The 16,235-nt window shown below is 36.6% G+C and overlaps 1 protein-coding gene across 13 annotated transcripts in view; it reads right to left on the reverse strand.

Annotated features, from left to right (window-relative positions):
* Positions 1 to 16,235, reverse strand: part of FAM13B (family with sequence similarity 13 member B) — a 90,591-nt gene that overhangs the window by 56,056 nt on the left and 18,300 nt on the right. For 9 of the 13 annotated variants that reach the window (XM_045059364.1, XM_023255543.2, XM_023255563.2 and 6 more), the window contains exons 2-7: positions 14,406 to 14,572; positions 12,895 to 13,086; positions 12,164 to 12,376; positions 6,911 to 7,088; positions 6,464 to 6,605; positions 1,064 to 1,159 (exon numbers count right to left, since the gene is read on the reverse strand). In XM_045059364.1, the coding sequence (XP_044915299.1) occupies positions 1,064 to 1,159; positions 6,464 to 6,605; positions 6,911 to 7,088; positions 12,164 to 12,376; positions 12,895 to 13,051 (786 nt within the window). In that variant the 5' untranslated portion in view covers positions 13,052 to 13,086; positions 14,406 to 14,572. The remainder of the gene's footprint in view (positions 1 to 1,063; positions 1,160 to 6,463; positions 6,606 to 6,910; positions 7,089 to 12,163; positions 12,377 to 12,894; positions 13,087 to 14,405; positions 14,573 to 16,235) is intronic. The other 4 variants (XM_045059391.1, XM_023255566.2, XM_023255564.2 and 1 more) reach the window with 1 other exon arrangement.

Below are 16,235 nucleotides of genomic sequence, written 5' to 3' on the forward strand. Positions count from 1 at the left end.
GTGTATTAAGGTCACTGGTCAGCTAGGTCTCTAAAAATTCATTATTAACACTTAATGACTGCAATTTGTGAACTACTGACTTTATAAATAAAGCATATACAGCAGATTCTGCTGAAATTGTTGTGCCTGTAAATGCCAGCCCTCATCTATTTCCAATCAAGTAGAAGAGTGGTGAAAAAAACTAAAAATCAGTAAGTAACTGATTATGAACTGAGGTAAGATTTATACACAAAGGTGAAAATTTCACAATAGATGAGTTTTTAAACTGAATCAAATGGAGAAGTATCTTCATTTTGCACGTACGTATTTAATACATTAATGAAATTGAAGAGCATACTTAATATCTACCTGGTAACTGAAGAAAAAAATATTAAACAGCAAGAAAATACTATTTTCAGAAGTATTAAATGGGAATTACCGTGGTTGATCAATATAGGCTTGGCCACCACAGTAGAGTATGGAAAAAAAAATTTAAGATGACTATTTAAACTGAAAACATTTATTCAGTCCACAATTTTTGGTACAGAGGTATTGCTATTTTAATATGTTACAGTACATGTTTTTAAAAATAAGTCTGTGCCTACAGTCAATAGCTCTTGGGAACTACAAATACCTTACCACTCATTTATATTGAATATATTATATTCAATTCAATAAGCTTTATGTAAACTAAGTGACATAGTTTCAGTAGTTCAACAGTAGTTCAGTACTTAGTAGTTCAGTAGTTTCCACAATAATCATCCAATAAGTTATGACATGAACAGTAACCTAATGGGATTTTCTTTTGCCCCCTCCCATCTCCCAGGCCTCCCAATGTAACTTCCTACAGTAATAACTGACTAACTTGGTTTGGGTAATAAGTATTAAAAACTTAAAAATGTCCCCTGTCATCCCACACTTCAAAAGTTCTTGATCCTCTCCTTGTCACCTCAACATTCTGCTTATTAATGTGTCTATCTATTCCTAAGTTACTAAGAACCTGTCCTATATACGCAGCTGCCTCAACTCCACTTAATGGAAAACGACTTACTCCACTTAATGGAAACCCCTCATCCATACTTACATCTCTTCTTTCTTTGACTGCTGTAATTCCCTTCTCTAGGGCCTCGTGAAATGCCTGCTCTCCAGACTCCAGCTTGTGGAGAACGCTGCTACCTGCCTTCTCAAATGTATAAAGAAACATAATTATCACCTACATCTTCAAACCACTCTACTGAATTTGCATTCACGTAGGGATCTCATACAAAGAACCTGTCCACCGACTCTGGGTCATTTCTCAAACACTCCCTAGTCATCATGTCAGTCATCTCTCTCATACTATTAATAGAAATATCTACCACCTTGAAAAGGTTCTGACAGCCAAATACTTGCATTAATGGGATGAAACTCCAAAGGAAAAGAGCACTAGTTAACTGCTTCTTTCAAATATCAAAATCAGAAGAAAAATAATCAAAGCACTGCAAGGATGGGCCAAGTATGCCCACATCTTTAAATATGGGGATAAGAAATTAGCACATTTAAGTTAGGTCAACTTAAAAATATAACCAAAATAGGGGTGCCTGAGTGGCTCACTCAGTTAGGCGTCCAACTTCAGTTCAGGTCATGATCTCACAGCTCACAGGTTCGAGCCCCATGTTGGGTTCTGTGCTGATAGCTCAGAGCCTAGAGCCTGCTTCAGATTCTGTGTCTCCCTCTCTCTCTACCCCTCCCCCCTTCACGTTCTGTCTCTTTCTCTCAAAAATAAATAAACTTAAAAAATATACATACAACCAAATTGTGCTAAGTTGGAAGAAATTTTACTTTCACTCAATACAGTATCAATTCAGCCTCACAAGTCAAACTGAAGTTACCAAATCTGCTTTAAAGAAAATAAATTTTCAGGTATCTGTCCTACTATTGTAACCTGTGTATAGTATAGAAATATCATAGAAATAGTTAAGAAAACAAATTCTGGTAATCAGTAATATGAAACAAAATAATTAAATATACATCACTCTCTCTTAGGACTCACAGCACTAATCCATTATTGATCATATTCTATTCAATATGCTAACATCTTCTTTTCTATCCACGGGCAAACCTGCAGAATTCACCATTATGTGCTGGTGTTAACTAACCACCATTCTATCTAATGTAAAGCACAACATATTTTAAGTCAATTCTGCTAGTGCTTAAAGAAATACATGCATTTGGATGCCTAGGTGGCTCAGCTGGTTGAGCATCCAACTACAGCGCAGGTCATGATCTCACAGTTCATGGGTTCAAGCGCCACATCAGACTCTCTGCTGACACAGCTCAAAGCCTGGGGCCTACTTCAGATTCTGTGCCTCCCTCTCCCTCTGCCCCTCCCCTGCTCACACTCTGTCTTTCTCAAAAATTAATACACATTAAAAAAATTTTTTTAAATACAAGTGAATTACATGAGAGTTATTTCAGTGTACATAAAGAAGACAGAGGATAGCAGAAATATCAGAGAATTACACCACAACATAAAACAGTCAAGATATACCCTGAAGACTTTAGAGCTGTCTAGATATAAATATTAGGACAAACTGGCATCATCAGTTTCTTAGAATTCAAATCTTCTCAAGAAATGTAAAAGATGAGTAACACAAACACATTCATATTATTTCACTTTGAGCAGCCATTACTTTTATCTAAATAAATTACTAAAACATTATTAATTTTTTTAATTTTTTTTAATGTTGATTTTTGAGAGAGAGACAGAGCGCCAGCGGGCGAAGAGCAGAGAGAGACTCAGAATCTGAGGCAGGCTCCAAGCTCTGTGCTGTCAGCACAGAGCCTGACATGGGGCTTGAACCCAAGAACTATGAAATCATGACCTGAGCTGAACTTGGATGCTTAACCCACTGAACCACCCAGGTGCCCCAAATTTCTTTAAAGATTTTATCATTTTTGGGGTGCCTAGGCAACTCGGTCGGTTAAGCATACAACTCTCAATCTCAGCTCAGGTCATGATCTCCCAGTTCGTGGAATCGAGCCCCACATTGGGCTCTGCGCTGACAGCATGGAGCCTACTTGGGAGAGTCTCTCTCCCTCTTTCTCTGCCTCTTCCCCACTCTCTCATGTGCATGCATATGTGTACATACACTCTCTCTCAAAATAAACTCTAAAAAACAAAAAAACTAAAATTAAATCAAGATTTTATCTTTTTTAAGTAATCTCTACACCCAACATAGGGCTCAAACTTACAACCTTGAAATCAACAGTCATACACTCTACCTACTGAGCCAGCCAGGCACCACTAAACTAAAACAATTTAAGGAAAAGAAAAGTGGCACACAGAATTCCCAAAAATGGGATTTCTTACAGGCATCAAAGACATTACAGATTTGGTGCACCTGGGTGGCTAAGTCGGTTGAGTGTCTGACTCTAGATTTTGGCTCAGGTCATGATCCCAGGGTTGTGGGAGTCTCTCTCTCTCCCCCTCTCTGTTCCTCTCCCCTGCTTGCACTCTCTCTCTAAAATCAAAAAACAAACAAACAAACAAACAAAACTGGGGCACCTGAGTGGCTCAGTCATTTAAGTGTCCAACTTCAGCTAAGGTCATGGTCTTGCGGTTCACGAGTTCGAGCCCCACATCAGGCTCTGTGCCAACAGCTCATAGCCTGGAGCCTGCTTCAGATTCTGTGTCTCCCTCTCTTTCTGCCCCTCCCTCCCACACTCTCTCTCTCTCAAAAATAAATAGACATTAAAAAATCAAAAAATAATGAAATAAGACATTAAAGTTTTAAGGCATATCTATCTCCTTGTCCTCTTCTCTTCTCGTCATTTTCTTTAAAGCCAAGAATAATTTTGAAGAGATGTGTCAGTTCTTTATTCTAACCAAAATTTTAAATTAGCAACAGCATATAACAGTTGGGAAGTTCAAAAAATATGCCAAAAATTCCAAGGATCACTATTCTGGCTACAAGTTCTACCCACTTGACTTACTTCACAATGGTATACATATGCAGTTTTCATCCCCAGTTTACACATTACAAACTGTAATTTGGCTTGTTACTGTTTCCTTAAAGTACATGATACTTGAAAAGAAACAGGAGAGAGTGAGAGAGGAAGGAAGGAAAAGGGAGATAGAAAGAGGGAAGGAAAATCAAAGGTATAAATGCTTATGTGAAGAAAACATTAAAAAATAAGGAAGATCTCAACTCCAAATATTAAAAAATCTTGTTCATAAAAGTCCACAACAGTAAAGAAACTCTTTATAAAAAAAAAAAAAAAAAAAAAGATAGACTATGTGGGAAAACTCCTAATTCACATTATCAGAACCAAGGTCAGTAAGAATTCATAAAAATCTGTATGATAAACTACCTTTCAAAAGATGCTATTTCATAATCTAATAGCAAATTAAAAGCCACCCAATGTGCATCAATAAATAGTGACCATATAATTAATCATCAGAACCTGAATATATGTAAGAGTGAAAAGGCGAGCTACTAATAATTACACGAGAAGCAGATATAAACCAGGACTCTTCTAAGAAAATGGGGGGTACTATCACCTTTTCAAGTGGAGATCAGTACTATACATCAAATAAATTATAATGGTGCATCCATACAATAGGGAACTTTGCAGACATAAAAACACAAGAGTATTGTCTCTATATTCCAATAAGAAAAGAGTTCCAGGGGCGCCTGGGTGGCGCAGTCGGTTAAGCGTCCGACTTCAGCCAAGTCACGATCTCGCGGTCCGTGAGTTCGAGCCCCGCGTCAGGCTCTGGGCTGATGGCTCAGAGCCTGGAGCCTGTTTCCGATTCTGTGTCTCCCTCTCTCTCTGCCCCTCCCCCGTTCATGCTCTGTCTCTCTCTGTCCCAAAAATAAAATAAACGTTGAAAAAAAAAAAAAAAAGAAAAGAAAAGAAAAAAAAGATAAGAGTTCCAAAATAAACTGTTAACAGATTAAAAAAAAACAGGGGGTGCCCGGGTGGCTCAGTCAGTTAAGCATCTGACTTCAGCTCAAGTCATGATCTCATGGTCCATGGGTTTGAGCCCCATGTAGGGCTCTGTGCTGACGGCTCAGAGGCTGGAGCCTGCTTCGGATTCTGAGTCTCCCTCTCTCTCCTTCCCCACTCTCACATGCTCACACTCCCTTTCCCTCCCTCCCTCTCTCTCTCTCTCTCTCTCTCTCTCTCTCTCTCTCTCTCTCTCTCCCCCCCCCCCTCAAAAATAAACATTAAAAAAAAAACCTTTAAATAAAAACAACAACCACAAAATGATGGTGCAGAACTGTGTGTGGTATGCTACCTTCCTCTTAAAAAACTGTGAGGAGGGGCATCTGGGTGGCTCAGTCTATTAAGCGTCGGACTTCAGCTCAGATCATGATCTCACAGTCTGGGAGTTCAAGTCCTGGGTCACGCTCTGTGCTGACAGCTCAGGGCCTAGAACCTACTTTGGATTCTGTGTCTCCCTCTATCTCTGCCCTTCTCCAGACTGCATTCTGTCTCTCTCAAAAATAAATAAACATTAAAAAAACAAAAATAAAAAACAAAAACAAAAAACTGTAAGGCAATATTTGCTTACATTTGCATAAAGAAACTCTGGAAAAACACATAAAAAACCAACGTGAGGGGGGAGTGGGTATGAGTAAAAGCAAGAAATTTTACTAAATATTTTTTTTAACCAGGTGAATTACTCATTAAAAAAGTAGCAGCCCCACCCCATGACCACAATATAAGTAACTTCATAGGTTTTAACCTAATAAAAGTTTGACAAATCATTTCACTTACGAACAAAATAAAAACCTCCACATAGACCTAAATCACAAATTCTAAGCGTGAAAAGTCTGGATTAATATGGTTTTACAATAAATTAGTCACTCTGCATCAATATTCTCATTTCAGGAAGGAGACAATAACTAGGTCCTGTACAATCTCAACCAACAACAAAATATAATGTAGTTGGAAAAATGGATGTTAATTTTCCAGAGTCACAAGAGTTAAAAAACTACCTGCAACCTCAACTTTTACTCTTGATGCTTCCCATTAATGACAATGACTGCACTGCTCTATTGATGCTACTTCCAACAAGAAAAACTTTCTATTTTTTAAAGTATGTGTGAACTTTGTATTGAATCTCTCCCTCTACCTTCTATTTCTCACCTTTTGTCTACATTCCTCTATGCTAAGTTTCTTTGCAAAAGCAAAAAACCACCCTACTCTTACAAAATAAACAATGCTTAAGTTAGAATAAAAACATACAAATCTCAAAAATACCTAACATATAGTCACAGTCTGGTTTCAATGCCTTTTCCATATTACTCAAATTGAAAACAAGAACTTAAGAAAAATAATCACATTCATATATTACATGGATGTGTTACCTATGATTACATATAATAACCAAGACAACTGCTTTGTTTAGTACTTAAAAATTCCACCTGAGTTTGTGCCAAGCCCTAAAGAGTATATTCTTTAAAAATTCTTCAAGTATCTAAAATATTCTCACCTGTTCAGTAATTGAACTCAAATCATTAGATGAGAAATCTTCCTCTTCATTCTCAAAAAACTCATAGTAATTTTCCAGAAGTCCAGCCATTATCCTGCTCACTATTTCTTGCTCTTTCAGATCTTCCACATCTGTGTAAATGCTAAGAATAAAAGTCCAAATTGAACTGAGAGTCCTTAAATCAAATACAGGTAAAATTAGAAGACAACCAATGAGTCACTTTATAAACCTGAGCAATTTATGTCATCATTCTGTGCCTCAGTTTTCCCATCTGTAAAGCCTACCTAATTTGTACCCTCTTCACAGAAATGCTGGGAGGATTAATCCGATCTACTATAAAAAATAATGGTTCACCCAGCAACCTATGATCCTTGGGGGATAGTATAATGACTCTATTTCACAAATTCAGTATTTTTTGATTACACAAAAATTGGGGGAAAAACTTACTGGAAGACATCTGGACCAAAGACAGCAGCCAGAGAGTTTGCAGACCAAATTTCTTCATGATGTGATGCTACATTGGCTAAAAATCTACACAGAAACTTTAACAAACTGTAATTAACAGGTGGAAGCTGTTGTAAAAGGAACCTCAACTTTCTTCCAAATTCATCTTCATTATTATAATCTATAAAACATAATGACAGGTTTTTTTAATGAAGTAAAAGCAAAGCTCAGATATTTTGCCAGGTTCACATTACTCCACCCACATCACCTTTTTTACTATAACAATTCAAAACCTCTTCACTTCCTCTACCAGGAGCCAAATGCCTTAGGGCTTTGCATTTCACTTATTAAGGGGAAGAGAAGAGTTAGAGAGAAGGAACTCAACCCTTCAATTGCTGAAGGATGTTTTCCTCATCTATTACTCATCAGCACAAATTCTCTAATTTATTTTTTTTCAATTCTCATCATACTGTTTTTTGCATGACAGTACCTGTGTTTCCAAATCAGTGCCAACTCTAAGAAGTCAAAATGCACTGGCTAATGCTAATCAACGCCAACTATGAATGAACAAAGAAGATTTAACCAACAAATAGAATCAGTGACACTTTTCCACTTGGATGAATGGGCAAAGAGGAAGGAACAGGGTGTAAGTAACTTTCTTCCTCCCCTAACATCCTGAAAAGAACAATTAACTTCAGCAATATCAGTAGGACTAAATAAAGAAGAATTCCACTTCTTAACTGTTTTTCTCTAAATTGATGTTGCTTTCTGTTTATGAAGTTAATTTTTGAGTGACAGAAGCTAGGCCCTGTGTTAATCATGTCACTGATTTTCATTAATAGAAACTTAGGCCTATAGCATCCCGTGATTGGTGAGGGTCTCACTTAGGAGAGAGAATTTCTCACATATACCCTCCAAATGAAGTAATTTAATGCTTCAATAGTGAAAAATAACCCAATTATGTTTCACTACATATTTTTCTTCAGATTTTTAAAATTAATTTACAGAAAAATTATAGGTAAAAAGGTTATGGTCAAGATATTGGCCAACTCTGCAAAAAACACTTAAGCCTAAGCTTATCAGGAAAGGTTATAGTCACATGAGTTTTACTTAAAATTTAAAATACAACCAATACCAATTCTTCTATATTGATAATACTACCAACTGTCCATTCAAGTACAATACTTTGATTTCTTAACTGAATGAAAGAGTCCCTAGAATGTTTTTTTAAGCCACCATGGCTACAGTTGGTGGAAATGTTAACAACCTAAGCATTTATCAGCAAAGGGTTATTTTTAAAAATCATGGTTATCAACTCAAAAAATATATGCAAACAATTAATATTATCAATATACTGACTGCAACAATAACACTAACAACTTCTACATAACACCCTCCCTAGCTTTTCGGCACTTATCATCTGACACACGCATATATTTAGTTTATTTATCATCTATTTTTCCTCTGTCTCTGCTAAGTCCTTTAGAAGTTTAGCTCTGTGATGGCAGAGGTTTTTATCCAGTTTTGTTCACTGATGCACTCCCAGAATCTGGAAGACTGCCTAGCATATAGCAGGTATTAAACAAATATTGGTTGGATAAGCTAAATGAATATACAATAATGGGGCAAAAAGCTGAACTACTAAAACATTGGCTTTGATGGAGCGATAATGCTGTTTTTTACTTGAAATACTGTCCATGTTGCTCTACTTTTGATTGTACACATTTCCACTATACAAAAATATTTATAACTGCCAGGCTGCTTCTTCTATTTTTTTAAATGATTATTTATATATATCTTGAGAGAGAGGGGGCACTGCCAGAGGGAGAGAAAGTGAGAGGGAGAGAGAATTCCAAGCAGACTCCTCCCTGTTAGTGCAGAGCCCCACTTGGGGCTCAAACTCACAAACTGAACTGTGAGATCATGACCTGAGCGGAAGTCGGATGCTTAACCCACTGAGCCACCCAAGCGCCCCCAGGCTGCTTCTTCTAAAGTCTTCAAATAAGGCAGAGAAGCATTTCAAAATATATACAGCTATAAAATACACACCTGCTTGAATTTCTTTCCTCTTGAACCTACTTCGGAATTAAATTATATACAGAAAAAATAGATGCATCAAAGAAGTTTATCCTAACTAGCAATTCTTTCAAGCACCTAAGCATTTTTTGAAAATGTTACAACAAATTCACAAAACTAAAAGCCTTGTTTTCTAACAAAACGTAACATATAAGTAGCTGGACAAATCATGGTCTAAAACAATGACTGTCAACATTTGACAATGAATGGAATGGTAGTCATGACCTGGGGGAAAGGGATGACAGTGGGTAGAGGCGAGGGATCTTGTTAAACATCCTAAAATTCACAAGACGGTCCCTTATAATAAAGAATTATCCAGCCTAAAATATCAACAGTACCAAGGTTTTGAAACTCTGGTCTAAACAAAAAGTCTAACCACACCAGAAATGCCACACTGCAGTGTCTTGCTACCACAGAAAACAAAAATGACTTTTTTAAAAACACAAATGTAATTGCAACAATGCTCCTTCCATGGTTCCTAAAAGCAACAATCTCCTCAGGGCACCTGGGTGGCTCAGTTGGTTAGGCATCCGACTGCAGCTCAGGTCATATCTCACGGATAGTGGATTCAATCCCCCTACCTCGGGCTCTCCGCTGTCAGCACAGAGCCTGCTTCTGATCCTCTGTCCCCCTCTCTCTCTTCCCTTCCCCCACTCTTGCACACATACATGCTCTCTCTCAAAAATAAATAAACATTAAAAAAAAAGTAATAATTTTCTCAGGTATTTTGAATGTCAATTAAAATACCAACACAGTACTCTTCTACAAGAAGTGGAGAAAGCAATCTTTATCCAGTGACCTACCAGATATCTTTCTCAAAAAATTACTAAAGGAGAATAAACAAAATTAAACAGATTATATTACAAAACAAACAGAAACAGCACCTCAAGTTAAGTACTGCCACACCTTTTCTGCATAGCTCTTAAGAAAAGGGGTGTGGGGGCGCCTGGGTGGCGCATTCGGTTAAGCGTCCGACTTCAGCCAGGTCACGATCTCGCGGTCCGTGAGTTCGAGCCCCGCATCAGGCTCTGGGCTGATGGCTCAGAGCCTGGAGCCTGTTTCCGATTCTGTGTCTCCCCCTCTCTCTGCCCCTCCCCCGTTCATGCTCTGTCTCTCTCTGTCCCAAAAATAAATAAAAAACATTGAAAAAAAAAATTTTTTTAAAAAGAAAAGGGGTGCGTATGTGGGTATGTGTATGCATAAATACACATGCTAACGGTTACATAAGTGGAGAATGGAGCATGATGGATTTCTCATGTTAGAACAATTAAAAACATACGGGCCACAGCAAATTTGTATACTTTAAATTCATTCACAAGCAAATGTCAATGCAGTAATTAGTAAGATGCATACTGTAATCCTGTGAATAACATAGTGCACAATGCTGTCATCATTTTAAATGACTCAATCAAAATGATAATCCTAGTGATAAAATAGCTTCTGACAGTCTCAGTGAAAGTCAATGACTTTATTACCATTAAATCTTATTCCAGTTACTCATTTATAAATTTTCTGATAGCTGGAACTTAAGGTTCCATCTTTAAGAGATGTGTCTGCGAGGTGCCTGCATGGCTCAGTCGGTTAAGCCTCCAACTCTTGGTTTCAGCTCAGCTCATGATTTCACAGTTCATGGGTTGAAGGCCCACATCAAGTTCCAGGCTAGCAGGGTGGAGCCTGCTTGGGATTCTCTCTCTTCCTCTCTCTCTGCCCCTCCCCTACTCATGCGCTCTCTCTCTCTCTCTCTCTCTCTCTCTCTCTCTCAAAATAAACTTATTAAAAAATAAAGACTTGTCTGCAATTCAACTAATACACTAAACAGAGAACCCTATTACTTTAAAAACAAAAAAATGGCTCTAGAGTCATAAAAAGGACTCAAAACAAAACTCTTAACACATCAGTTTCATTACGTATTTAATGGATGCAAAATGCCAATTAGGTGACTCAATATAAATATTTGAAAATATTCCTACAAAAAAAAAAATCAAAGAAATGGATTCAGAAATTCAAAACAAAACAGTAGTATTTGGGCGGGGGGAATAAAGTTACCCTTTGAAAAAATGGGACATTAAGGACAATGTATTTTGAAATCTGTTTTTTGATCCAGGTGGCACATTAAAATAACAGAATTAAAGTAGTGACCTTCAGACATAAATCAGAGGTACTCACTAATTTAGGCTCAAAGGTGTTTAAACAATTTTTTAAAGATGGATAAAAACACTCAAAAGAAAATCTTCCTTCTCTGACTACATATGGCTTAAGAATACAAACACATTATAAAACATCCAGCTATGACAGCGATAGGCATTAAACAGTTATGTCTTAACACCAATGAATTTCTCTAGAAGACCCAATTCAAAAAATTAAAGAGATTCCACAGTACAAAGAAAAGCCAAAACATAATTTTAAATTTCAAGAAATGTGTAATATTATACACCAACTTTATAAACTTTCCCATATAATGAAACACGTCACTCCATTACATACACTGAATACCATTTGGCTCTAGGAACAGAATTATTTCCTCACTGCTTGGTTCTTCTTACCTTTCTGCCTACCTCTATGTCTATTTTTCCTTCTTATTCCATTCCAGCTAAGCCCTACTATTAGTCACCACCAAAAACCTAACCCCAAAATACAAATCAACGCTTTTATTTGGCTTGGAATCCTGATATTCAATTTGGTATTTTATTTCCTCCAGGCAGAAGTCCAAGAACAAGCTTTAAGTATATTCCAAACCTGGAATCAAAGTTGTCTTCTGGTTTTTGCTAGCAAGTTCTATCAAACCAGGGACAAACATCCAATATTAACATCACCACTAAGGAATGGCACTATTAGTGGATGTTATGCCACACAATATCACTTCATATATATTTTTCTTCTTTCCCAACCCTCTTATTCCTTGTTCTTTTCTCCTGCCCTTCCTCCTCCTCCTTCTCACCCTGTATCTTAAGCTTCCTAAGACTAATCATAAAAAGTAAATAGTACTACACGTTATCTAAAAAGTTGCCATTCCCTTGACTAGACCATATAGATACAAAGAATGTATGTTCCCAAATGGGAACATAAGAAATTGATCTCAGAACTACTATAATTACTGTCTACATGTCAAGATTTCTAGAAGGTAAAAATATCCTGAAATTAATGGCAAATGATTGATTGGTAAGAATCAAATTATACTACCTTGAGAAAGCTGCATCAAGTGAATATGCAAACTGCCAGGAATAACAGGTTCAGGAAGTTCTTGAAGGAAAAATCTAAGAAGACTAATAGCTGAGGGAACATCTGCTTCCTTAACCAAATCCACCTCTTCTCCGCTGTCGTATCTCTGTCGAAGCCACTCCACTGTCTCAGCATTTCCATTGACTTGAAAAAGTCCTTGCTGCTCCAGACCTCCTATATTAGTTCAAGGCAAAAATTAAATAAGATTCAACTTCAAGTATTTGGCCATATATATTCATTTTCCAATCAATTTAAAATATTCATACTTCTCAAAGCCCTTCTTGGCTCTCCGGTTGGGCTGAACACCTTCAAATAACACATCTAGAAACATACTATCTCTGTCCTAAGGGATAATCTATTTTATCCACCCCCGGCCCATTAAAAATATTACTATCACCACCCCACTAAAAAATGCTCTATGCTGGGCATTTCTAAGTGTATGACTTTAAATAAGAAATTAACATTTTTCCTTACTGGAGAAGGAAGGAAGGAAGGAAGGAAGGAAGGAAGGAAGGAAGGAAGGAAGGAAGGAAGGAAGGAAGGAAGGAAAGAAAGAAAGAAAGAAAGAAAGAAAGAAAGAAAGAAAGAAAGAAAGAAAGAAAGAAAGAAAGAAAGAAAGAAATCCAAGGTCAAAAGGTGTAAGTTGGGTTTATTAAAACAAAGGCTAGCCCTAAAGGTAAGGAAATGTGTACCATGTTCCTCGATATAGTCCACAACGTGGCGGACTATGAACGGAACCTCATTGTCTGGATGTCCTCCCTGCTGCAGCTCATCAAGTGGAATTCCAAATATTTTGTTAGCAAGAACAGAGTTGCAGTTACTCAAGGAAGGGGAGGAGCTCTTCCTCATATCTTTTTTGCAGCCAGAAATCAAAGCTGTCTTTTCTGCCAAATGAAAGATTAAAAATAAATAAATAAATAAATAAATAAATAAATAAATAAATAAATAAATAAATAAATAAAGACTAACAATCAACAGGTGACAATATGACTAAAATAATTACAGAAAAATGCTTTATACTAGAATGTGTTTTCATCATTACATATGTTCCAGCTTTCAGGCCCACAGAACATTTTACAAATAAAGTTCAATATAATCATCCAAACATTTTCTCCATTAAATATAGTTAGTTTTGAATACTGCCTTTAGTGTTCGTGTATTTATCAAATAATGGCAAATTTGTCATTAAACTTAGCAAAGGACATTAATGTCCCAAAGACAAATTAAGGAGCAAACATGGCTCCAACAGGGCCTTTACTGAGCAGGCTTATTGACACAGGTGAAAAACCAAACCCAATCATTTCTGGACTGTGCTACATGAACCCCGTCTAACCCCTTAATTTGTTAGCATCCAAAACAGGAGAGAATCACTTTTTATAAACTGATGGTTTAAAAATAACTTTTTAAAAATGATAGGCTAGTAAGAACAAGATTAACCAGTTTTTATTTCTACATGACAGAGCAGCCATAATGTTTTTATAAATGAAGGAAAATTTTCAGTTCTAGACATCAACTTTCAAACGAGAATGTTCTTTCATCAAACTTGCTGTTTCATTAATTATTTCAAAGAAAAATTTCCACAGCCAGTCTAGTTCAGAAGAAATAAGTTATTTGTCTTAAGTTTGTAGTAACTGTGATCAGTAAAGCAGTGAGAGAAAACAATGTTTCTAATAGATAAAGCATCAGAGAACAAGTAATCCCAAGAAAAATTGTTTTCTAAAATAAAACATTCATTACTTTATGTGGGCAGTAAGTATTTTCAAAAGAAAGAAAAACTTTTTTCAAAAGCTGATAATGAACAAAATGACACCAACTGTGTTTTTTTTTTCATAACCCCAAAGAAACAATTCCTTTCTCACACAAGAGAGCAAAAAAATAAATAAAACTACTCAATATTCTAAAGTTTGCAAAAACAACTTCTATACATATTACATAATAGCTGTACCCAGTAGATCAAGAGAGTATCACAATGTGACTGGGACACAATCTATTCAACTTACAGAAACAATAGAGGTTAACTTAGGCGCCACAAAATGCCATAAATGTATACAACTTCAGACAAAGAAGATCCATTCTTCAACATATCTGGTGCCAGCTAATAACTACCAAACCTCAAGTTAATAACCAAATAGCAGCAACAAGAGATAAACCCCCAAATTTCTGTGTATTTATACAGCATGGGAATACCGTTTTGAAAACTTACCTTTGAGTACTTAAACACCTAAGTTTAAAAAATGGCTTCTGTACCAGCTACCCTCACTGAGCAAGCATTCTTTTGTCATTTATGGCTGTTTGAGATTATGGCAGAAGATCAGCCTGTAGTTCCTCATTGAAGAAACGCAGAACTCGATCAGTACTTCAGCAGTTAATCTAGAAGAAAAAAAAAATTCTTTTTATTTCCCAAACCAACTTTAACTGTGAGAAATGACTAGAATAAACACTGAAGTCCTTTTAGGAGGATACCTACACTTAAAACCATTCTTCTGCCTAAAAATTTGCCTGTGACCTAGTTAGAGGCAAAAATCTTGCACAAGGTTTCAAACTATGATGGCTAACCTGGACAAGAATCTTTTTGCTAAAAACAAAAGAAAACTGCAAAGGAGAATCTTTAACAGTACAGATCTTCAGAGATTACACCATTCAAATAATCCATTTTCCTCAATGGATCTTGCATTTGAGCACATATACACACACCCCACCCACGTCCATTGTGTCCCCTTATACTCAGAATAAAACACAGAAGCATTTTTAGCTCAAAGAACTGAAGACAAGATTCTAAGCTCAGAACAGCACTCATGTACTTTATTCTTTTTTTTTTTTTTTTTTTTTTTGTACACAGCAAATATTTTGTTAGCAAGAATGTAGTTGTCTGACCTTTCTGGTTTGGAGAGATAACAGCGTATGTTGGAAAAGAGCAGTTAACAGAACCAGAAAGGCTGACATTCAAAATATTAACTACACCATCCTATAGATGTGACCCTGAAAAACTTCCATGTCTCCATGTCTCTAATCTTAGATTTCCTTATGTAAAAGTAATACCTACATAGCTGTTAAGTTTAACTGAGATAATACATCAGGTAGCAGAGAGAGAACCAGTTTTCTCTCTTCACATTAAATGTTAAAAAACCAGCAAACAGGCTGGAGAGAGGAAATCTGTTTGGCAATGCATTTAATATTTGGTCTCATTTATCAATTGTTTCATCACCCTCTGGGAATTCTAACAATCTATTTAAAAATTAGTAAGTTCAGCAGCAAACTACACTGCAGCACTCTGCTCAAAAGAGTCCAAGTCAGGGCCACCTGGCTGGCTCAGTCCGTGGAGCATGCAACTCTTAATTAATTTCAGGGTCATGAGTTTGATCCCCACATTGGGTGGGCACAGACCCTACTTAATAAATAAATAAAATTTTTAAAAAAGAGAGAGAGCACTCAGGTCAGCACAACAGTATTATCATTCACTGTGATTTTCAAAAATGTCTTATTAGTAACATATACCTCCAAGAGGAACATTAAAAATGGAGGGGAAGGAAAACCACATTCCCACAACAAATCTTTAGTAGATGATTACTTCCCAAACATCCTGCAATGCCTGCTAAAACATGTAGCGTATTCGTCTGAAAAACAACTTCAAAGTTAAGTTATAGAAGACCTTTTAGAGAGGTTAACTTCAGGGATAAAATGTTTAATAAACTCACATTAAAAGTCAGGTTTCAGGTTAATACCTTCAAGTCATAAAGAAAAACAGGACTTGCCTGAGGTACAATAAAACACTCATTAGAAGAGTCTTGTCAGAAGCAAGTTCTATGTTATCACTAAGATGGGTACTCAGTGTTTCTGTGTCTTAATAAAACCAGGAACCAACACACTGCAAAAGCATTTAGAGTGGAGAGTAGCCCAAAATAACATTTCTGCAAACTGTGAAGTAGTTTTTGACATTATTTAATCCTGTTCCCCACCACTTCTCAGAGTTTAAATCATGTGAATATTCCCTTCCTATCTGTAGTGGGTTCAACAGCATTCCCCAAAAATCTCA

The sequence above is a fragment of the Felis catus genome, chromosome A1, assembly GCF_018350175.1.
Source record: "Felis catus isolate Fca126 chromosome A1, F.catus_Fca126_mat1.0, whole genome shotgun sequence".
Classification (NCBI taxonomy): domain Eukaryota; kingdom Metazoa; phylum Chordata; class Mammalia; order Carnivora; family Felidae; genus Felis; species Felis catus.